This window comes from Lipotes vexillifer, unplaced genomic scaffold (genome assembly GCF_000442215.2).
Source record: "Lipotes vexillifer unplaced genomic scaffold, Lipotes_vexillifer_v1.1 scaffold457, whole genome shotgun sequence".
In the NCBI taxonomy this organism is placed as follows: Eukaryota; Metazoa; Chordata; class Mammalia; order Artiodactyla; family Lipotidae; genus Lipotes; species Lipotes vexillifer.
In genome coordinates, this window is record NW_006781006.1 from 513478 (window position 1) to 536594 (window position 23117).

Here is a 23117-nt window from a genome sequence, read left to right on the forward strand (position 1 = left end):
AGACTTTTCTCCTTGACACTTTTAAATAATTTTTGGCATTCTTATTTTTGTCTTTAGCTTGTCCTTTATAAAAGATAAAGATAAAATCTGGAAACACCATTCCAAGAAGGGTCTGACCAACCTCAACTATGCTGGAATGATCACTTCTTGGACTGTTTATTAAGTCCCTCTGTATTGCTTTTTTGTTTGTTAAACAAGGACCCATCTACGGTCCAAATGCCTGTTCTCCTTTTCTGATCATCACTAGGTGTTTCTTCAATCTGCACTAAATGTTAGGCACTTTAAAAAGTAAAAAAGGAAAGGAACTGTATTACAGTATAAAATAGCCTCTTCACTAAAAGTCAAAGTACAGAGTAGTTTTAGCCAAGAAAAAAAGTATTTATTGTCATTTAATAAAAATAATGAATGGGGCTTCCCTGGTGGCGCAGTGGTTGAGAGTCCGCCTGCCGATGCAGGGGACACGGGTTCGAGTCCCGGTCCGGGAAGATCCCACATGCCACGGAGCGGCTGGGCCCGTGAGCCATGGCCACTGAGCCTGCGCGTCCGGAGCCTGTGCTCCGCAACAGGAGAGACCACAGCAGTGAGAGGCCCACGTACCACACACACACAAAAATAATGAATGAAATGGCCTCCACCATTACGACTGGCACCTTCATGGCAAGCAGGTGGGAAGAATCACAGCACCAGGGCCGGGGTCAGGGAGCAGAGGGGCCAAGGGTGACACTGACACAGCAGGTGCAGCTGCCATCAGAGGACCTGGTGTGTGCGAGGCATGGCGTTAGGCCTTCGTTTAGCTCACAATAAACTTCCAAGATAAGTATTATTTCACTTTACAAAAGAGGGAATAGGCTATAAGTTCATAGCCTAAGGTCCTACAGCTTACAAGTGTCAGAGGCTCAATTCCCACCCACGGCTGCAGGATGATAATATTCACATCTTCCTACCACCCCCTTCGGGCCAAGAGAGGATTTATTTCCCTGGACTGTACCATTCATGGAACCACGCACTGCACCAACCTGCCCAGAGACCTGGTCAGAGACCTGGTGTTTAGATATCTACGTAGGAAATATGGAGAAGAACCAACTTAAAATGTGAAGTCAATTACCTGCTATACCCAAGAGTCAACCAGTTTCTCTAAGACACAGCAGACAAGTACGTACCATGATATCTGCTTCCCTTGTGGCGTATCGAAGGTTCGGATCTAGCCAGTACATCAGGGATTTAACCTGTTCAAAGTTCAGGAAGAGCAGGAACACCAGGAACAGGAAGTAGAGCACGCTGAGCCCTGAGGGAAACAGAAACATCCTCAAGTCGGGGAGAGAGCCGGTGTCAGACGCACAACACACACTGGGCTCAAATTGCTCACGGCCCAAAGCGCACACTGGTGTTGTAACATGGGCTGTGGAGACCCCCGTGACAAGGTGCTGGTCTTTCCTTTTTTTTTTTTTTTTCGCGGTACGCGGGCCTCTCACCGCTGTGGCCTCTCCCGTTGCGGAGCACAGGCTCCGGACGCGCAGGCTCAGCGGCCACGGCCCGCGGGCCCAGCCGCTCCGCGGCACGTGGGATCTTCCCGGACCGGGGCACGAACCCGCGTCCCCTGCATCGGCAGGCGGACTCTCAACCACTGCGCCACCAGGGAAGCCCTGGTCTTTCCTTTGATGAGAGTCTCACACATGGTCCTAGTTCAGACCGAGAGGAGTCAGTAACCCTCTCTGAGAAGAGGATGCCGATGCTCTCATCAGCATCAGGAGTGGCAGACCATGGGTGAGAGCGTGGAGGAGTAAGCGTGGCCTTCAGGCAGGCAGAGGCGAGCAGGCAGGTCCCTGCAATGAGGTCTGGGAGCCAGCGCGTGGCTGGGTGCTGGCAGAGAGCGGCACGGAGCAAGGCGGCTATGAAGCGACGGTCATGGCTCGGGGCCACGGCGAAGGCTGCAGGCTTGATCTTAAGTCAAAGAAGGAGCACCTGGGCTTCCCTGGTGGCGCAGTGGTCGAGAGTCCGCCTGCCGATGCAGGGGATACGGGATCTTGCCCCGGTCCGGGAAGATCCCACATGCCGCGGAGCGGCTGGGCCCGTGAGCCATGGCCGCTGAGCCTGCGCGTCCGGAGCCTGTGCTCCGCAACGGGAGAGGCCACAGCGGTGAGAGGCCCGCGTACCGCAAAAAAAAAAAAAAAAAAAAAAAAAAAGGAGCACCTGACGGGTTTCAAGTGTGGAAATAAGAGGATGTAGGTAACATTTCAGCAAGTGGACGCTGGTCACTGGGTGGCGAGTAGACCGCAGATGGTCTACTCGCAGACAGGCCAGTTTGGGGTAGAGACAGAGACAGGTGTGGAGGCGAGAGATGGCCCAGGGTCACTCATCCCCATGTTACACCCCACCTCAGTCCCTGGGGACATCACATCACTGTCACATCATGTCGTAATTGGCATCCTAATAATCACCCCATATCATTTAGAAAAGACAGTTAATAATCTACTTTAAGAAGCCAAAAGCTGGGCTTCCCTGGTGGCACAGTGGTTGAGAGTCTGCCTGCCAGTGCAGGGGACATGGGTTCGAGCCCTGGTCTGGGAGGACCCCACAGGCCACGGAGTGGCAGGGCCCGTGAGCCATGGCCGCTGAGCCTGCGCATCTGGAGCCTGTGCTCCGCAACGGGAGAGGCCACAGCAGTGAGAGGCCTGCGCACCGTGATGAAGAGTGGCCCCCGTGCTGCAATTGGAGAGTGCCCTCGCACAGAGGCGAGGACCCAACACAGTCGAAAATGGATAAATGAATAAATAAATAAAATTTAAGGCAAAAGCCTGTAAAGACATTTTAGAAAGACTTGAGAACCAGCCACCAGTGGCTTTGTCACTTCTTTTCCTGCTAGGATGAAAATGCATATGTAGGACATCTAGACGCTGTGATACAAATGACCTTGGACCACAGTACCCCATCCAAAGTGGGCTGGCACCAGTTCCCAGGGAGCTGCTCCAGAGGAGAGAATGTCCGTAGCTGAAATTCTCCACAGTGGCTATAGCACAGGCCTTCAGAAGGGGCCGCTCCCGGTCCTCGGGGAGCTCGGGGGGCCTGAGAGTAGCACGGCTGACTCAGTCATGCATCCCAGGGCCCAGGGCGCATGTGTTTTTAGGCAAGCTTATATGATAACCTTCTTATATATTATGTACCAGCTACTTTGACAGATTTTCATTTCAAACACCCCCCCACTACACCCTTTTGAAATAATTATTTTAAGACAGAAAGAAAGTGTTTGTGGAGCAGAAGGCTCTTAACCTAGAGTTCACAGTTGGTCTTCAACATCACTGAAGCCCCGGATATACTACATAGAACTGTGTGTGTGTGTGTGTGTGTGTGTGTCTGTGTGTGTGTGTGTGAGCATGTGTGTACTGGGAAAGGGTCTATAGTTCTCATCAGGTTATCCAAGTGTTCCATGATCCCAGGGAAGAAATAAAATTGCTCATTACTTATGATGGACCATTTGAAATCTGAAAAACTCAGGTGTAGCCAACTAGCTAAAAAGGACATAACTTCAAGGAGCAATATTAAGTCCATAAGCTATAAGTATAACGCACCCAGGACTATCTTTTAAGAAATGTAAATGAATCATGCACTTCTCTGCAAAAAAAAAAAAATAATAATAATCCTCCCATGACTTCCTCCTGCCCTTCACAAGCCGTGTGGGGTCCCATCTGTGCCCAACTCTGCCTCTCTCACTACTCCCAGGCCTGCTACCCTCTGGCCACACTGACTGGGGACACACCAAGCCTCTTCTAGCTGGGGACCACTTTGGCAGTCTTGCCTTAGCCTGGCCTTCCTCCCCACATCTTTGCCTGGATCCTTCTTTACAGGCGGGTTTCTGCTTAAGCACACTTCCTTCAAGCCACCCCTCACCTGAAAGTGAAAGCCGCTACTTAGTCACTATTGCCTCTTGTGGTTTTAATAAACTTCCTAGCGCTTTGTGACATCAGCTATTTTTTGATTACTGATTTGTTTCACAGTGTGTTTGCTATAGCTGCCCTCCCTGCCCGGGGGCCCCTCCACCTGCAGCCTCCGGGCCAGAGCAGCCACCCACGCAGGACTCGGTGAACACCTGCTGAGCGAACGACCAAGATTCATTACTAAATTCAAAGAGATTTGCCTATAATCTCTGAAGGGTGAAAAATAAACAAACTTGAGCCAAATGTCCATTTTTAGGTCCTTTTGCATAAGATTAAATTTTCTGAACCTTGTATAACTTATTTGATGATTATTTAGGTAAGATGAAGCCAATATCTGAAGTTCTGAAGCTATGCTTTAAATCCACTCAGGTGGTTTTACTCTTTGGACTAGAAATCAAGTAACCATAAGAGATCCAACATTTATATGAGATGCTTATCACTAAACCTTAGTTCAAATCAGGGCTCTTTGCTAAGACTTCTCTTTTTCTAAGCTCTTTCCCATTCACAACACTGGGGAGTTTGCTGGGGTTTCAGTCCCTCCTGGATGCTGATGAGACAAACGTGCTCATACGATGCACGTGAGCTTGCACTAGCGAATGGCAACGTCAGGAAGAACAAGCCACATTCCCTCATGTCAAATCCTGTGCATTAACAGACAACAGCATGGGGGCGGGGTGGTGACAGGGGTAGGGGTGGGGGCTAGAAACAGTTCATGTGTATGAGAATTTCAGCTGTCACCAGCACTTTTTTGTGGCAGAGCATTTTAATAAAAAATTGATACCAGGAACACCAAAAAGTAAAAAGTTATTAAGTTTTACAGTAGGGTGGTAAGGAAAACTGCTATAATATACAGAAAAAGATTTGCTTCAAGTAGAATGGATTTTTAAACCGACTAATGGGTAACTCACCAAAAACCATTCGCCACAAGGCCGGATGAGGTCGAGTAAACGGACCTGCAGAGATAACATAACAAGGTCAGAACAGACTGCTTTCAAACCAAGACTAAAATAAAGACAGTGATGCTGATCTCCACAGAGATAAAGGGTTAAAAAAAGCTCTCCACTGTTAAATTTTTTTTCTACATAAATATTCTGGGATCAAAGTCTAGGTTGAAATGTTTTATCCACATTGTAACAACCATTCCCCACAATTGTAACAAGCATCAATCTCAACAGAGGCTTTTTTTTTTTTTTAACGCTTAACTCAGATCATAATTTCCCGTGGACACAATGTTATAACAGCGAGTAGGTCACCAGGCCAGCCTTTAACTGCATGTAATACTTACTGGACATTAACAAGAAACCTCACAGTCCCCCAGGAGCTACTGGACATTTTGTGTGTGTGTGTGTGTGTGTGTGTGTGTGTGTGTGTGTGTGTGTGTGTGTGTGTGTGAGAGAGAGAGAGAGAGAGAGAGAGAGAGAGAGAGAGAGAGAGAGAGAGAAAGAGAGCAGACACTGAGGGGCTCTGACAATAAAAGAGAGAAATACCGTGCCTGGAAAACAAGTGCAATGGGGAGTGACACTGAAAGCAAACCCTTGGAGCAGTGGAACATGCTAGTGCAGGAGCTTTTGATCATGACCTGTGGTAACAAAATACCTTTGAGTAGCTCAGATACACAGATGCAGATTCCACAGGAGGGAAACCAAAGTTTCACAGGATGAAATTTACTCTTACTACAAGTGATACAACAATACTCTGTCTTCTATTTTATTTCATTAAAAAAAAATAATAGAAGACGAATGCAAGTAAGCTGGGCCTTGATCTGTTAAACTGATTTACCACCAACTGAAGGGCTACAGCTCGCAAATATTGACCATTGTTCTAGAGGGCACCTGACCTATTTGGGGCTGCCCACGCCTTCCTGCACTTGGAGGATTTCTAGCATTGTGATCTCATATCTCCAGAAGAGATGCCAGAGCTTGCTGCACAGCTTCCTTGTAAGCGGGTCCTGGTCCTTTAGTCGCACCCACGCCAGACAGCATCAGGAGCGGGTGACAGTGGAGGCAAGTATGCAGAGCTCTCCTCTCCCTTTGGCCCAGGCCAGCAGGGACACTAGTGGGAGGTGGCACTCCTCACACTGGTGAAGGTGGCACTGGCGACTGTGGCAGAGGCAGTTCCATTTAGAGTTCTCTGTACACGTGATGGTGGGACAGACTGTAGCCAAGGCTCACTCATTAGACCAGTCCTGGGTGATGTGCCGCCAGCTCCTAGAAACTTAGCCTGGGGCTTGGTTTCCTAGCCCTCCTAGGATTCCTCCAGCCAGTCAGTATCGGAGAATAGGCTTTTGTGTCAGCAGAGTCAGCTTCTGTTGCTTATGACCAGGAATCCTCTCTGCAGCAAACATTACATTGTAAATTTTATTCTGGGACTCATTCTAAAGGGCCCATCTCCTCTTAAAAAGACCACACTGAGGGCTTCCCTGGTGGCGCAGTGGTTGAGAGTCCGCCTGCCGATGCAGGGGACACGGGTTCGTGCCCCGGTCCGGGAAGATCCCACGTGCCGCAGAGCGGCTGGGCCCATGAGCCATGGCCGCTGAGCCTGCGCGTCCGGAGCCTGTGCTCCACAACAGGAGAGGCCACGACAGTGAGAGGCCCGCGTACCACAAAAAGTAAAAATAAAATTAAAAAAAAGACCACACTGAAACATTCTAACTGCTATCTTTGGATGAGTCAAGTTCATTTTAGTAATATCAGTTACAAGTGCCTCCACCCTCCAAATCGATTCAGTTTCTGAGTTTAAATGAGGAGAGATCAGAAGATGAGTTAAGTTTGAGGGACTCTACTTTATCCAAAATAATATGGTGTCTGCGTTTTGGATGGCAAGTTGAGAGAGCTCAGATAAGTGAGGGATTTGTCTGAAAGTTTATCTGTGTCTGTTCGATTTCTGAGGTCTGACAGCAAAGGCTCAGACAGCATGGGACACCTGTATTCTTTTTAATCAGCTGTTTTCTCAAAAAAGGCACAGCAAAGCATAGAAACCAGAATCCCCTCCCAGGTAACATAACCTGGTAAAATTTCTTCACAAGTTATTGGAAAACTGATGGCTAAATTTGTCTTAAGTAATTTTAATAGCTTGACTTGTCACCAGGAATGACTTGTCTTATGGTAGCAGTTTGGTTTGTAAGCATTACTTCATCCAAACTGTTTTTTTTTTTTACATCTTTATTGGAGTATAATTGCTTTGCAATGGTGTGTTAGTTTCTGCTTTATAACAAAGTAAATCAGCTACACATATACATACATCCCCATATCTCCTCCCTCTTGCATCTCCCTCCCACCCTCCCTATCCCACCCCTCTAGGTGGTCACAAAGCACCGAGCTGATCTCCCTGTACTATGCGGCTGCTTCCCACTAGCTATCTATTTTACGTTTGGTAGTGTATATAAGTCCATTACACTCTCTCACTTCGTCCCAGCTTACCCTTCCCCCTCCCCGTGTCCTCAAGTCCATTCTCTACATCTGCGTCTTTATTCCCGTCCTGCCCCTAGGTTCTTCAGAACCTTTTTTTTTTTTTAGATTCCATATATATGTGTTAGCATACGGTATTTGTTTTTCTCTTTCTGACTTACTTCACTCTGTATGACCATCCAAACTATTGAATTAACTCCTCAGACATAACGTGGGACCCCAGCTTTCTCTATGATTTCTTCTTACAAGGTGAAACTCTGAAATTTTATGATTATTTGGCTTGCAACAGAATTCCATGCCCAATCGGTACTTGGCAGTGGGGTGGTGAGAGGACCACCATCATTCCCATTTTATAGATAAAGACACTGGGGCATAAGGAACTCACCCAGGGCCACACGGCTCACAGGACTCCACCTCAGGTCTGAGAGCCCATGTGCACTTTCCCATCAACTGTCAGAACGGGGCCAGCTTGGGAGGGGCGGGGGGAGGGGAGGAGTTGACGGGCTGAGCCAGGACTGTCTCGGGGCCAGGACAGGGGCAAGAGACAGGCAAGCTAGTGAGTGGTGTTCAGCGCTGCTGCGATGTGGAATTGATAAGCAAGGTGAGGGAGAAGGCAGGGAACTGATACGCGTTCCCGGGCATCACAATCCACCAGTAGAAAGGCCTCCAAAGTCTTCGTCGGCCTTTGATTACTTTAAGAGCAGCCTTTGGAAAACAGAACTTGGCCCTTTTTTTTTTTTTTTTTTGCGGTACGCGGGCCTCTCACTGTTGTGGCCTCTCCCGTTGCGGACGCGCAGGCTCAGCGGCCACGGCTCACGGGCCCAGCCGCTCCGCGGCATGTGGGATCTTCCCGGACCGGGGCACGAACCCCTGTCCCCTGCATCGGCAGGCGGACTCTCAACCACTGCGCCACCAGGGAAGCCCTCGGCCCCTTCTTATATCTAACCCTAAGCAGTGTGCTCCAGAGTAATAAGAGGATAGAGTGGTTGAGGAATTGGGGGTTGATGGGGCCTTAAGCTCCCCTTAACCTAACAGGTAACAACTTCAGCCCTAGGTATTTCTCTCTGTCCGGCTGTGATTCCAGAGACATACACACGTTCCAGGGCCTGGAAAGCGAATTTTCATCTTACTGCACTGCAGTTTGGTTTCTTAAAGGCTCATCTTGATTTGCTGCTATTGAATTTTTTCCTTTCTTCTCTAATATCCCATTTATATATCATAATATTACTTCATAAATGTTTCTCATAAAATACAATTTAAAAAAAAGTCCTTTCTGCCTTGCACTTGATCTGAGGAAGGCTTCAGAAATCTGATGCGGTGGGTTTCAGAACAGAGAGCAGAGCACCAAGGAGCTCTGTCCTGAATCAGGTGGTGAGAACAGATCACTGGGCCCTTTTGCCTACAAAAGGCAAGATAAGGACCTGGAATGTTAGGTGACCTTTCAGTTGCTAACTTTAAAACCCAATCCCGTTGGGTTCACTTCAGTCATCCAATCTGTCCTCTTCTTTCTGAGAAGAAATTCTGAATGCTTTCATGCTGTATTTCCAGAAGTACATGCCTGTAGCTTTACTCACAAAGAGTCGCCTCTTCACCATCAAAGACAATAATATTGCTGAAAATACTATTTTGCTTTTTAAAATATCAAGGATGAGGCTGGCGTTTTCCTGTATGAGAAGCCTTGATACTTATGCTCACTCGGTCACCCACACTTGGTTACTCTGGTCAAGTCACCCTGAAAGCCTCCTACAGCATCCACCTGCCCAGGTGAGTATAGCCTTCCCGGAACATTTACCTCATCCCAGTACCTTCCCACAGGTCTTATTCCCCAGCAAACTATTTTCTCGGTGGTCTTACTCTGACCAGTGTTATGGCCAGGACATCAGTAGGAGTGACCCATCTGACGGTGGGCTTCTTGTCTATACTTTATTTCTTATTTGGTAAAAGCGGCCTGGAAGAGTCTGGGTCTTCAGGTCAGTTATGCAGGAGAGATGGGGAAGGTGTCTCAGGGTGCTGATGGAGAAACAAGTGCTGGTTTTATTTACAAAGGTGGTTTTCTTGCAAGGCACATTGAAAAATTACGTTTTACTTTCTCATCAGTCCCTACGTCTAGAACACTTCATTTTCAATCAGATATTAAGAGCAAGTTTTATTTCAAAAGACAATAGAAACCAAACGACTTTGCCTTGAGAAAGCAAGCATTTAAAACACTTCCTCTGAAGTCAAAACACAAGATCACAGCTTGACTAGCCAGCAACCTATTGTCATATCCACGAATAACGGAGTTCCAGGGATCAACGCTAGGGAGGCAGGATCCTTTTAACCAAAGTCAGAAGCTGCATCTTTGCAGCTGCGCGTCTGTGCCTTTGGGTCCTCTCGGTCTGCCTCTTCTCTTTATTATCTCTTTTTCAGCTTTATGTGGTATAATTGACAAATAAAATCATGAGATATTTGATTTGTATGATTTGAAAGTTTAAATTCCTCTAGGAAAAACCTAGAAAAGGTGAATAAAATTACCTCTAAGCAAATTTCAAACCTAAGAAAGAATTTTTCTACAGAAAAAAGTAGTGGAGTGGGAGACAGAGAATGGGGGGACACGGTACCTTTTTTTCCCTCATTTTAATCACCTTCATGCGTCAAGGAGATGTGATTCGCACTATCTCAGCTCAGAGAAATCAGAAGAGGCCGAAGGAGAAAGGGAAGGATAAACGCAGGAAAATCAAGAAATATTAGTTATCTCACTCTCTTCAAAATACCTTGAAGAACTGCTGAATGGTGCTACTCTTGCAGATGAGGAAAGGAAAAGAGAGGGCTAATCTGTGAACTTTTTTTTCCTGGCAGATTCATTCCTAATTCAACATATATTGATTGAGAGGCCACTCTGGGCCGGGCACTGGGGGTACAGGGTAAGGCTGTGGTGGTTTGGGTCGGGGTGGGGGGGGGGAAGGGCAGGAAGAGTCCATGGAGGCCCTCAGGAGCTGGAAAAGTACACGGAAGTCACCTGTTGAAAGAAATCTCACAGCCAGCTGGAGATGCAACAGGTTTCTAAATTTCACTCCAGTGACAGAATGATGCAATTGTAATTACACTCCAATGACACAGTGGCATAGTTAAAATTACACTTACACTTGAGTGTCAGTTGCTATAAGGAGGTGGACGTGGCATTTAAAATATTTTTTTCAAGGGAACCAAAAGAGGGAGAATGGGAGAGAAGACAGCAGGAAAGAAGCAGGCGTAGGTAACAGACCCTCCTCCCCCTCCAAGGTCTCCCCTCAGGGTCTTTCTCCATGTCTGTTTGTAGGACTGAAGGAAGGAACTCTAGACCTCACCCCGCGACTCAGCCTGTTGACTGTCAAATGAAATTCTGAGTCCCCACTCCTCCCCCATGTAACTCAGGGGTAAATTCTAAGCCAATGGAGGTTATCCTGTTTCTTTTATTCTTTCAGTCAGTGAAGATCTACTAGAGATCTATGATGTGCCTCTCATGTCCTCCAGCTACTGTAAACGCCTGTCCTCAGGTCTGCTTGGAGCAGAGGCATGTGGCCTAAGCCTAATCAAAGAGGAGTGAGGGCAAGTGTGCTGGGGGGTTTCTAGAAGAGTCCTCTTCACTCTTAAAAAGATGCATGGGAAGACATGACCTCCTCTTCCGTTGGACACTGTCTGTGACTACATTTCAGCAGTGCAGCAGCTGTCCCAAGACCACGAGGGCAGCAAAGCACAGGCATCTTGCTGAAGATGGTGGAGCAGAAACAGGTAAAGAACCTGGGTCTTCACGTGTCACTGAGCTGCTGAATTAGTCAACCCTGAACCACTCTATCTCAGAACTTCTTGTAATGTAAGAAAGCAAACATTTTATTTATCCTTTAAGCCATTTTGAAAGGGGTTTCCTATTACTTGTGGCCAAAAGCATCCTGTTTATAAACCTCATGGAGAAAGTCAAGGGCCTTCTTTGCTATCTAGACTCTGTACAAAAAGAACCAGAGGGCCCCTCCTGTAGGAATTGATCAATTCTAGCACACAGAGAGCATATGTAAACTCACACATATGAGACATATGGACACAACCAAATTTAGGTCTATACTTAAACGTTCAGGGCAGCCTTTACTAGGTCAAGGATAAATGCGTTTGAAGTTGCCAAAACAGAGCCATTCTGGGAATGCCATCCACTGTAGGCACTTCCCCAAAACTGCCTTTCAAGGACAAGGCAAATGCTGGGCTCCATTGCTCCCATTCATTCCATTACTTAATTTGAGAATTTGTGCCAAGGGTGGGGAGAAAGGAAGAGAAGGTGACGAGACTGGAACAAGGAGAGTCGTGTCTATTCCACTCGGAGAAGCATCCACCTAGCATCATGGCTCCTGCAAAGGCTGTAGTCTGATTGCCAGCTGTGGGGGGCAGCCACATGCCCAGGAGTACCCTTTCCCAGTGCCTGCCAGCTCCCCCATCAAATCTATGGCGCCCTCCAAGGCCACTCCCAATTTAAAAAATATTCAATAACAGCATTCTTTAATGTGGAAAACTTACAGTTTTACTAATCTGATGTAAAGTGTGAGCAAATGGCTCTTCAGAGAGCAAGGCTGACACTGTGTTTGCTTTGTACACGTGGCTGCAAGACAGTCCCTCCAGGCACTGCTTCCCTAACGTCCTTATCCTTCCTGCACACAATGCTGAACGGACTTTGTCCTTTTCTAAATCTGAGCCCTTGGTTTTGGTGGTGGAAGGTTCAGATCAATCTGCGGGCTGACATTTTGGGCTCCAGAGGAGCAAAGGCACAACCACCGCTGCTGGGCGTGAGGTCCAAAGCACACTAGGCACGGGCCAACTCAGGCCCTAAGACTGCGCTCCTGGGAAAAAGAAAAGCCAGAGACTGACAGAGAGAAGAAGCAGAGGGAGATAGAAACATGCAGAAGACAGAGACGAAACACCTCACGATGGGCCTCATATGAGAAAGGGCCAGGACGCCGCCGAGTACAGGAATGTGTAGGAGCCGGAGCCCTAACATCAGGCCGGCATCAGAGGCCGGGTGGCAGCTCAGGGGTGACTGATGGCCTTGGGTTCAGCTTCCCGAGCCGTAAACGGAGCAGACTGAACTACATGAGCCCTGTGGGTCCTCCCCGCTTTGTGTGTATCATAAAGTCTCAGGCAGCCAGGATAAGAAAAGCATAAAACACACAACTTTTATCTTTCCAAGAGGAAAACAAAAGCCCAGTCCCACCATGAGAGACTCAGCCACGTAAATGGATATTGAAGATTAGATGTCTTCTAATGAAGGAAGAGAGGACAAATCAGCAGAAATCATGCAAAATGTCACGTCCAACAGATTTAATCCCCCAACCTTCAGGGCTTTTGGAACCTTAAGAAAAACAGCTGCTAATGAAGCCCCAAAGCCCAGCTCCTGCCAAAGCTCCACAGAAAGGATATCTGTAAAAAAATCATGGCTATGGAGAGACTGATCTCTGAGAATCCTCAGACTTCCAAAATGGCTCTCAGAAATAGCAAGTTTAAATTTTTCAAAAAGCAGAAAAGAAAACTTTGAAGCTGTGAAGGACTAGGAAACAATTAACACACAGCCAAGGAAAGCTGGAGACTTGAAGAACACACATACCTTTGGATTGATCAGTTTCCTGCACACGTACTATGTTCTGATTGACTGATTTAAAAATAAAAATTTAAAAAAGGATGGCAGGGCACAGACAAGATGAGAAATAGCAATAGAGGGCGCAGAACAATAATGTTCATGGCAGCAAGTGATGGCCGGGAAGTAAGGAGCAGAACTTCACAGGATACGGAAGGTAGAAGGCTGAGGGGGCTGGTGGTGACCACTACCTGAACTGTCACCTACTCACCTTCCCTAGGGACTCTGGTGGCCATAGACCTTGTGTTGGTATCAAATCTGAGATGCAGCTCACCATCTCCTCTTTCTGGGCTGTATTCTTACTCCATCTTTGTAAGGCCAGGTTCTAGAGCTCAGGGGGACCACCCATAGCCTCTGGTATTTTCAGTGTGTGTAAAAGGCTTGATGCCCCAAGTGGCCACTTAAGTTGCACTATAGCACAGCACCCTTGAAAGAAAGGATGGGCTCCATAAGGTCCAAGCTCTCCCTAAACCTAAAATCCTGAGACTTTATATGAAGGAAGTGGTAGGAAAAAGAAAGTTGGCAAGTAGCTAGAAAAGCTGTTCAACACTGGGGACTTTTCCTAGAAAGCAAATGCCATAGCGACCAATCCCCCTTCATTCCATGACCTATCTATAGCTTGAATATTTTATCTTCATACTCCAATCACTCTGCATTATCAGAACTTTCATCACTGTGGAAAGGCCAAACTATGTTGGTCATACCCGCATAAGGTATGCAGGTGCTGTGCGCTGAAGGTCTGTGTCCCCCGCCAAAATTCATGTGTTGAAATTCTAACCCTGGAGCTGAAGACTGTTGGACCTCCTGGACCCTACAGGGCCAAACCATACAGCTGACTGTGAACGTTTGCTATCCTTTAAGACATAGCAAGAAGGACTCCAAGGTGGCTCAGAGGTCATCCGGGCTGTCATTTCCACCACAGGGCCATGGGGCGAGGGGGGGGAGGACAGCCTCCACCTTGGTTTCAAAGGGCAAGACCAACACCCGGCTTTGCTGGGCCAGGGGACCGGAGCCCTGGGGATTCGACCCCCACTGGGAAAGCTGTGGAGGCAGACTACCACTCCAGTGGGTCTGGAAGGCAGAGCATCAAGCCTTGAGAGATCTCCTAGAGTTTGTCTTCCTACGCTTTGGACTTGCCTGGGGCTTGTCACCCCTTCCTTCTTTCCTGTTTCTTCCTTTGGGAATGGGAATGCCTACTCTGTGCCTGGCCCACTACTGTATTCTGTAAGCACAGAACTTGCTTGATTTCACAGGTTCACAGCTGGAGAAGAATTCTGCCACAGGATGAATCTTCTGCTGTTTTAAGCCGCTCAGTCTACGGTATTCCATTATAGAGGCCTATACTAAGACAGAGGTTTTCATATCTTGAAAGGTTTTCACTAAAAAAAAAAAATAATAACAATAACAAAAATAAAATAAAAGTAAAATTTAATCTAAAAGCTTGAGTGGTTAGAGAGCTAAATTCAGCTGCCAAATAACTTGGCTGTCTAGAACAATCCACTCCCTGAAGGATTCAGAATCATGGTTTTACTGGTTGGATTATTATGCTACCAGCAGAACCCACAAAAACACAGAATGAAATTCCACTGCCAACGTTTTGGAAGGCCTAAAGGACTTGCCATGTGTGATACTGTGATTTATAAGAAGTAAGTATTTGGTCTTTGTTCCCTTTCTGGAAGAGAATCCTAAACTCCTTGGAAGTTCCTAAGTGATGACAGTGAGAAGCGTCTTTTGTTATGTTAATGAGGTGACTTTTGGGAAGCCAGCTCAGGATGGGGGTCAGTGAAGCCAACAATGGGACTAGAGGGTAGGAACCCTCAGTCCCACACCCCCTGAGCTCTGGGGAGCAGGGAGGGGCTGGCAGTTGAATCAATGGCCAAAGATTTAATCAATCATACCAACGTAATGAAACTTCCATAGGAAACTAAAAGGATAGGGTTTAGAAAGCTTCTGGGTTGGTGAGGGCGTGGAGATTTGGGGAGAGTGGCGCGCCTGGAGAGGTCATGGATGCTGCTCACCCCTTCCCACAGACTTTACCCTACACATCTCTTCATCTGGCTTTTGATTAATATTCTCAGTCACCTAGTGAGCAAACCGGTTTCCTGAGTCCTGTGAGCTGTTCTAACAAATTTATCAAACCCAAGGAGGATTTATAGACGGTCGGTGAGAAGCACAAGTGACACCCTGGACTTGTGATTGGCATCTGCAACGGGGGCAGCAGCAGCCTTGTGGGACTTAACCTGTGGAATCTGATGCTATCTCCAGGTAGACAGTGTCAGAAAAGAGTAGCACTGTAGGACACGTAGCTGGTGTTCAACTTTCTTGTTGGTGCAGGGACACCAACCCACCGCCACACTCACTGGAAGTGGTATTAGAATCCTATCACCACAGTACAGCTTCAGACAACAATGAGTAACGTTCATAATGAGCTCTTAATATTACACATTATATTCTACGATGGGAGGATGGAGATGAAGCACATCTTAAATCATCATATTTAAAACCTGAGCAGGGCCCATGGAGCATAACTCATAAGAAAAGACTGAAACAGTTACAAAATATCCTAAGTGTAAAAGAAACAGGAGGGACTTCCCTGGTGGTCCAGTGGTTAAGACTTCGCCTTCCAATGCAGGGAGTGTGGGTTCGATCCCTGGTTGGGGAGCATGCCTCACAGCCAAAAAACCAAAACATAAGACAGAAAGAAGCAATATTGTAACAAATTCAATAAAGACTTTATAAAAATGGTCTACATCAAACAAACAAACAAAAACAACAACAACAAAAAAACTTAAAAACAAAAAAAGAAACAGGATATAAAAGGTGAGCGTTTAGAAATCACTCGCAGAGAATAAATAGAGAATATTCCAGGGAGAAAGTACTAAAGGGGAATAAGAAAAACTAAAGCAACTCGTAAGGGACAATTCACAGGAAAGGTATGAATCTTAAGTACGGCAAGATACCAAATTAGTTTTTAAACCAAGGCTTTGGCCTCACTCTATAATCATGATGGGGGAAAATTTCACGGTAATCATTTTTTTCAACCTGATAATGAAAATTCTTATCCCAACAAAGTTTACAGTTAAGACAACAATTATTTAAGTAATACTCTTTAGAGCACTGACCCTGTCCTTAGCAAAAAAGGAGTAACTGAACAGTAACTGAGTATTTTATGACTCAGCTGATAATAACAAACACAGCAGCAAGAACAATAGTTGACATTCACTGAGAGCTTACAATTTGTCAGTCACTGTTCAGAGTATTTTACTTGCTCTAATTCGTTTAACCCTTACACCTGTGCTTCTCTCCATTTCAGAGAGAAATGTCTTAAAGAGGGATAGAGCTAGGAGGTGGCAGAAAGGGCAGTCTGTCTCCAGAGCCTGTGCCCTTAACCACCATGCAACACTCAAGAGTCTTTTTTTATTCCACCCTCTAGTTTCATCTTCCAGATGACATGCACCTCAAAAGTACCAACAAGGGCACAATGCACAGGAGAAATGTGGTAAAGCATTATATCACTTACCATTGGGGAAAGCTAGTACACTGATGATAAGAAAGAAGAAAATTACGGAGAGGATACCCCTCCAGATGTTGTCTTCTGGGACAGAGTCATCCCTGAAAATAGAAAAGGAACATTGAGTATTCATTTTTGGATCTAAATAGTCAGCCTAGAAGGAATAAGAGTTCCATGTTCTAAAAACTGGGGGATTGCTAACTTTATTTTGCTGAGCTAAGTCATTACACACACTATTTCCTATTCACTATCATTTCCTAAAATAATACAGTGTCATAGTCAAGTCCAGTTCTGGCGAGGAAGGCAATTGGCAACCTCACACCCCAACACACATTCTGCTCAGACAAGCATTTGAGAATCACAGTCCTTTAAAAAAAATTTAAAATACCCAGGATGTCAAAAGGTAAGGTTTATTTTGGAGAAATACCTTTTGGTTTTAAGACTAACTAGAGATGACCTTTACTACATAGACTGTGGCAGAAAAATTGTTCAGGAATCAGAAAGGAAGCATAAGATTATGAGGAATAAGGGTAATAATGCAATGAGATTATGCAGTCACTTGTCAAATATGGGCAGTTGGCTATCTAAGGGATGAATAAAAATGGGGCAGTGTAACATAATCAGAAAGCACCAGTAAAAAATGTTAAAAGAAAAATTAAGAGCGTGTGAATACGACTGGTTCACTTTGCTGTACGGCAAGAAACTAATACAACATTGTAAAGCAACTATACTCCAATAAAAATTAATTTAAAGAAAGAAAGAAAAATTAAGAGAAAACATAATACAATATTTAAACTCAGAGCAGAAGCAAAAGAACTGTAAATAGGAGATAAGCTTCCCCCCTCTCCTGCCTGGTCATTTCTAATGTATTACTGTGTTTAACTCCTCCATAATCCCAGTAACTGAAATGATTACATTTGTTGGTTTATATGTTGTCTATCTTCTCTGTAGAAAGTAGACTCCTAATGGCGGGGAATTATTCACTAATAGGCCCTCAATATGTTTCTGGACTGATTATTGATTATGGAAGAAGACTTACTGTTTTAAAATGAAGTAAAATTTCCCAAATGGAAATTTTCTTAACATGGATGGTGAAGAATTTAGGTTTTGACAGTTTTCAACAAAAAAGAAGATTCTAGTAACATATCTGGGGCTCAGAGAAGCAAACAAAAGTGAGGAAACAGAAATACATGACAGTAGAATTTTCTGAAGTATTGATAACTATTGAGAAGCTTGGGAGAGGGAAGTTCAGTGTTTCAGTTTCGAAAGACGCAGGATGAGTAGACAGAAAATATGAGATGAAACAGAATGGAAGGAGATAGTTTAGAGATGATGAGACTGGTAGCAATAAATCTTAAAATTATAAAAGAAGCTGGGTTTATCTAGAGAAGGACTGTAGTGAAAGAGTTTTCAAAAGACAAATATTAAATTAAGATTAAATATTACTAAAGGAAAAGAGACAGGTCAAAAAAAAAATCTTAGAAGAAAACCAAGTTTGCGTAGAAAGAAGTTCTAGAGCGTCAGGATACATACATGAAAAGGTATGGAATGAAACAATAATGAATTACCTAGTTAAGGACTGGGTCCTGGGGTGTCGGTTTAAAAGCAGAAGTTAACTTAGATGCCAACTTCTATTTAGGCTGCTCAGTTTCTGCACCCAATGAAATGATTTCCAGACTTATGACAGGATTGAGCATAAGGTTCTGAAATAAGAGATCATACAGATCTTAAACGTTTCCTAGGTCATCATATGGCCAAGTAACCCTAAACTGGACAATGCTGGACAAATAATGCTTGGCTGTTAACTTCAGAGATCTGATTACAAAACCAAACTACAGAATCAGACAGACTTCCTTCTGCAGGAAGGAAGTGCATTAAAAAGTACAATCTTATTTTAATGGACATACTAATAATTAAACACCTGCCCAGAGGTCATGAACACAACCTAAAAATGCCAGCCCGACCATTACCAGGGCACTTGCCACGCCCTCTGGCTTATGCAGAGAAGCCCCATATCCAACTTTCAGGAACACCAACTTTTACTGAACGATGGCTACACACAGTGAGGGTAGGAACATAATGTCCTCATTCAGACCAAATCACACTACTGGTATTGCTAATAATGACAGCAACGATAATAGCTCCTGTTTATCAAGTGTCTACTGTGTGCCAGGCACTGAACAGGCAGTTTCTAGACATTATCTCTAATTGTCACAACCCATTGGGCTATTATCAACCATCTGAGGTAACAGAGGCTCAGATAGGTTTAGTAACTTGCTCAGGATTGTGGAGGTAAGAAGTTACAGAGCCAGCATTCAAAACCAGGCCTGCTAGACTCTGAAGATGATGATCTTTCCTCTTTGCCAAACTGCCTCATGAAAACTTATCTGTCATCCTAAATCAACCTGACTCATGGTGGATGCACAGGGATGGCATAAGAGAGTTTCACAGGGCATGCAGTTTGTAAGTTACAAAATAAAAGCAAGGCTAAAATGAATAAATGTGGCCTAGGAAAAGAAGATGGAGTCCCATAACTCACAACTTATACCAAAATATATTCTGGATGATTCAAGAAACTAAAAGTAAAACCAAAACAAAATTCTAGAAGAAATGATGGGAGAATTAAAAAAAAAACCAAAACCCCCAAACAAAACACAGCAATCTCAGAGTGGGGAAGGCCTTTCGAAAGTACGATACAAACCTCCGAAGTCATAAAGGAGAAAGCTGACAAATCTGTGTGGCAAAGAAATCAGTAACAAAATCAAAAACTTGGAAAAAATATCTTCAACTCATATGAAGGCAAAGGGTTAATTCCCCTAATTACAAAGCTCTCCCCCCAAATCAATTAACAGAAAGAACAAATGGACAAAGAAAAGCAAATCGAAAAATGGACAAAAGTTATGGACAGTTCACACAGCAGAAAAATCCATTGGCTCTCAGGCAAGTGGAAAAAAAAAGATGCTCAACCTTGTTCATGGTAAGAGATGGGGAAATGGAAACAACACAAAGAGACCATTTTTATCTACCTTATGGACAAAGGTAAAAATTTAATGACTGAGCTGGTGAGGCTATGCAGAAATAGATAAACAGGCATTCTCACATACCACCTTTATGGAGCGCCATTTGGCAACATATTAATTTACAAATGCATATACACTGTGACCCAGCAATTCCATGTATGACAATGTATCTCACAGATATACCTTCATTTATGCAAAAATGACATATGTACAAGGTTGTTCACTGTGGCATTATATGTATTAGCAAAACCTGGAAACAACTAAACGTCTACCGAAAAGGGACTGATTAAGTAAATTATGGCTCCGTCTCAAAATGGAGTACTAGGCAGCTGTAAAAAGAATGAAGCTTTTAATTAATTAACTGATACAGAATAAATTAAGAGATCAAGAAGTAAACAAAGCAATTTGCAGAACAGTGAGTATATAGTAAGCAACTTTCTATGCAAAAAAAGAGAGCGTGTATATGTATATATAACTTGTAACTTCTGCTCATGGCTGCATAGCATGTCTCTGGAAATCCATCCAAGGTATGGTGACACTGGTTTTCTCCAAAGAGGATAAAAGAAGAGTGGGGCGAGACTTTTCACTATATACCCTTTGGGGTATCTTGGATTTTAAGCAATGTAGGTATGTTACGTTTCAAAAAAGTCAATTATACATCAACATTAAATTTGTAAGAACTTAAGATCAGTGATAAAACAAGGAAACTGCAATTTTGTAAATTTTGAGCCATTTTATTAGAAAGGATCAAAAGAATGGTCTAGTTTCAGAAGTAAAAAAAAAGGCCAATTAAACCTGAATAAAACAGCAGCAAGCCTGAAAAGTTGGCTGTTTTATATTTGCCTAATTAGAAAAACAAAAAGTATCAAAGATGGACGGCAAGATCTTTGGCAAAACTGAAAATATACAGTACAGGAAGATCAAACTCCTGTGATCAAAGATTGAAGGCTAGGCAGGTGAGCTAAAGAAGAAATCTTGAGTCCTATCAGACAAGCAGCTCCAGATACACCCTCTGGCTTTCCTGAGAGTAGAGAGGGTGTACCCTTGGCATCCAGCACAGTCCCTGCAAGAGGTGGGCGCGCAGAAAGAACGGAATGCATGGCTGAGGAGGCTGCCCACGCCACCGGCCTCCTGACAAGCTGACCACACGGGGCCGTTCTGTAAGCTCTGGTGTGGCCTCTTCTCTCTCAGCTCCCAGTAATCCAGAGACTTAACCATATGCTGAGGGACACAGACATTTTCCGTAGTTAACCGTGAAAAGCAACTTGGCTGCAAAGGCCCCAAAGACCACACTACTGACTCCAGAGACCCTCAATTAGAGGACAGAAGGGTTTATCTCTGGACATCCACTAGATCTGTGCCGCACTCAGAAAGCTAGCTAGCTGCTTTGCATGTTAGCTCTCTTAACCTTCCTAACACCCTCAAAGGGGGAAATGATCATAATGTGCATTTTACTGACTCCAAAGTCTAAGTTTTTCCCCCTTTAGGAGGCTGTTTGGTGCAGTGACAAGGAAGACAGGCTTGTGGCCAGACGGCATGGACCAGAATTCTGACTTCACACTTATCAGCCTGTGTGACCTTGGGCAGATTACTCAACCTCTCTGTGCCTTGGTTTCCTCCTCAGTATATCAAAGGGTAATAATAGTTCTACCTCACAGGGTTGTTGTGAGGATAAAAATTAACACGTGCAATGGACTTAGAACAGTGCCTGGCACAGAGGGCCTGTCAGTTATTAGTTTACAATGTCTGTCCACCCATTCCCTCAGCTAGCTGACACCTATCATTGGGGACAAAGATGAACAAACTTGGTCCTGATTCTTGAGAGAATCATGATGAAAAGCACAATAAGACATAAAAATTAAATTATTATCTTGGTATAACTTTGGCCTGAGAGAAAAGTTTTCAATTTGCTGGCACTGTCTCTGATTAACCTGATAAGACACCCCCAAACCCAAAAAACCACCTCGATTGTTCACACAAGACTGGCCCCTGTTCGTGGGGTTGTTACCATCTCCTCAGGCTTTGAGGGGCAATGTAGTTCTCACTCCCCAGGGGAGCTCATAACCTGCAGTCAGGGCTGCCAGACCCCCATCTTGACTTTTCCTGGCCTCAGGATTCTTGCTCAAATGAGACATTTTACTTTACAGCAACAAAAAAGAAAAGGACTTCAAGCTTTCAACTGTGATGCCGTGGCAGTGCCCTGACCTCTTTCCTAGGTCCTCTGAGGCTCTAATAACAAGCGCCTCGGTCTCTGGGGCTCTGAACTTTCCAAAGGCCTTTCCCAGCTGGCATTTGATTGAACTGCTCCACAGTTCTGTGGGGGAGTATTATCTCCACTTGAAGGATGAAGAAAATAAAGCTCTTGCTTTGTCCTGCCCACAGTTACAACAAATAGAGGCAGAGTGAGGTAGGTGCCAGGGCTTCTGGAATGCTGGCTCTAGGTCAAGACTGCTACCCTTACCGGTATGATACCGACAAGCTTAGGGAGGCAGAGTCCTTTTCCCCGAAGTTCTGCTAAATTTAGGAGGAGCTCCAGAAGCATGCTGGGGTAGCCCTGACCATACACAGTGAAAATACTGAATGGATTAGAGTAATATTGTAATTTCAGGCCCCATCTCATTCACCCACTGTATCTCCAGTGCCCAGCACAACGCTTGGCACAGAGCAGGCCTTCTCAATGTGGTGGGTGCCAGAAAGAGCAAAAGGCCAGGGCTGAGCGGGCCCGAGACCCAGGTAACGTGAGGGGGAGTCACGGCCTGGGTTCACAGGCTCCACTGCACCTTCCTGCCCCGGTGCTGACCAATCAGGTACTCAAACATCTCAACTCCTTCTGTCACCCCTGTTTGAGTATAGGTAACTACCGAGGAGAGAACCCTAAAAGCAGGACAAGTATAAGGAAAGCCCTGAGTTTTTTTAACAAAGGTTTGAACTCAAAGAGCTTTGGACTCAGATTCTTAAACTTGAACAACAGGCTACAGGCAGTGGGCAAGGAGACCGGGAAAACAAACTCCATTCACTCACAGACAATTTTTAGACAAGGCTGTCTCCCTGGGGCCAGGAAGGTAAGAACTCTATCCTGACTCCTAAGGCTGCAAAGTTGATTGTCCCCTCTCCCCCTCCTATCTTTTCCTTTCCATCTCTTTAATAGGACTCCTTGAAACTGAGACACACAGGTAGGCTCATGTTTATGAGGCTAGTCACTGTTAAGGATCCTCTCTCCCAATGGAAAACTCAGTCCCGGGTTACAAGGTGGACGGATGTTAACTAGCTTTGGTATTATCTTTGAAGACTACATTCGTTTCATTTTATAAAAAGTTAGGATTCTTTTTAAGAATTATAGCTGACATATCAACTAAAAGAGAAGAGTGATAGTTTTTGAAAGTTCATATTATATAAATGATTTTTTTATATTTGATTCATTTAGCATTTACTGGGTGTGGATTCTGTGATGATTGAGATATCTGGCCTCAAGAAATCGATACAGAAACAAATACTAAAACTGGAGAGATACAATAATAAAAAAAATGTTTAGAAGTATATAAACATTTCTTCCTCTGAGCTTCCTGGAACAATCAAGAAAGGTGTCTGGAGGGGTACCATCCAGGCCAGGAATGC

General features: G+C 44.8%; 1 protein-coding gene across 1 annotated transcript in view; it reads right to left on the reverse strand.

Annotated features, from left to right (window-relative positions):
- PTDSS1 (phosphatidylserine synthase 1) overlaps nt 1-23117 on the reverse strand; it is a 68032-nt gene that overhangs the window by 39503 nt on the left and 5412 nt on the right. Inside the window, exons 2-4 of the mRNA XM_007454422.1 lie at nt 16492-16583; nt 4841-4885; nt 1161-1285 (exon numbers count right to left, since the gene is read on the reverse strand). Coding sequence (XP_007454484.1) covers nt 1161-1285; nt 4841-4885; nt 16492-16583 — 262 coding nt within the window. The remainder of the gene's footprint in view (nt 1-1160; nt 1286-4840; nt 4886-16491; nt 16584-23117) is intronic.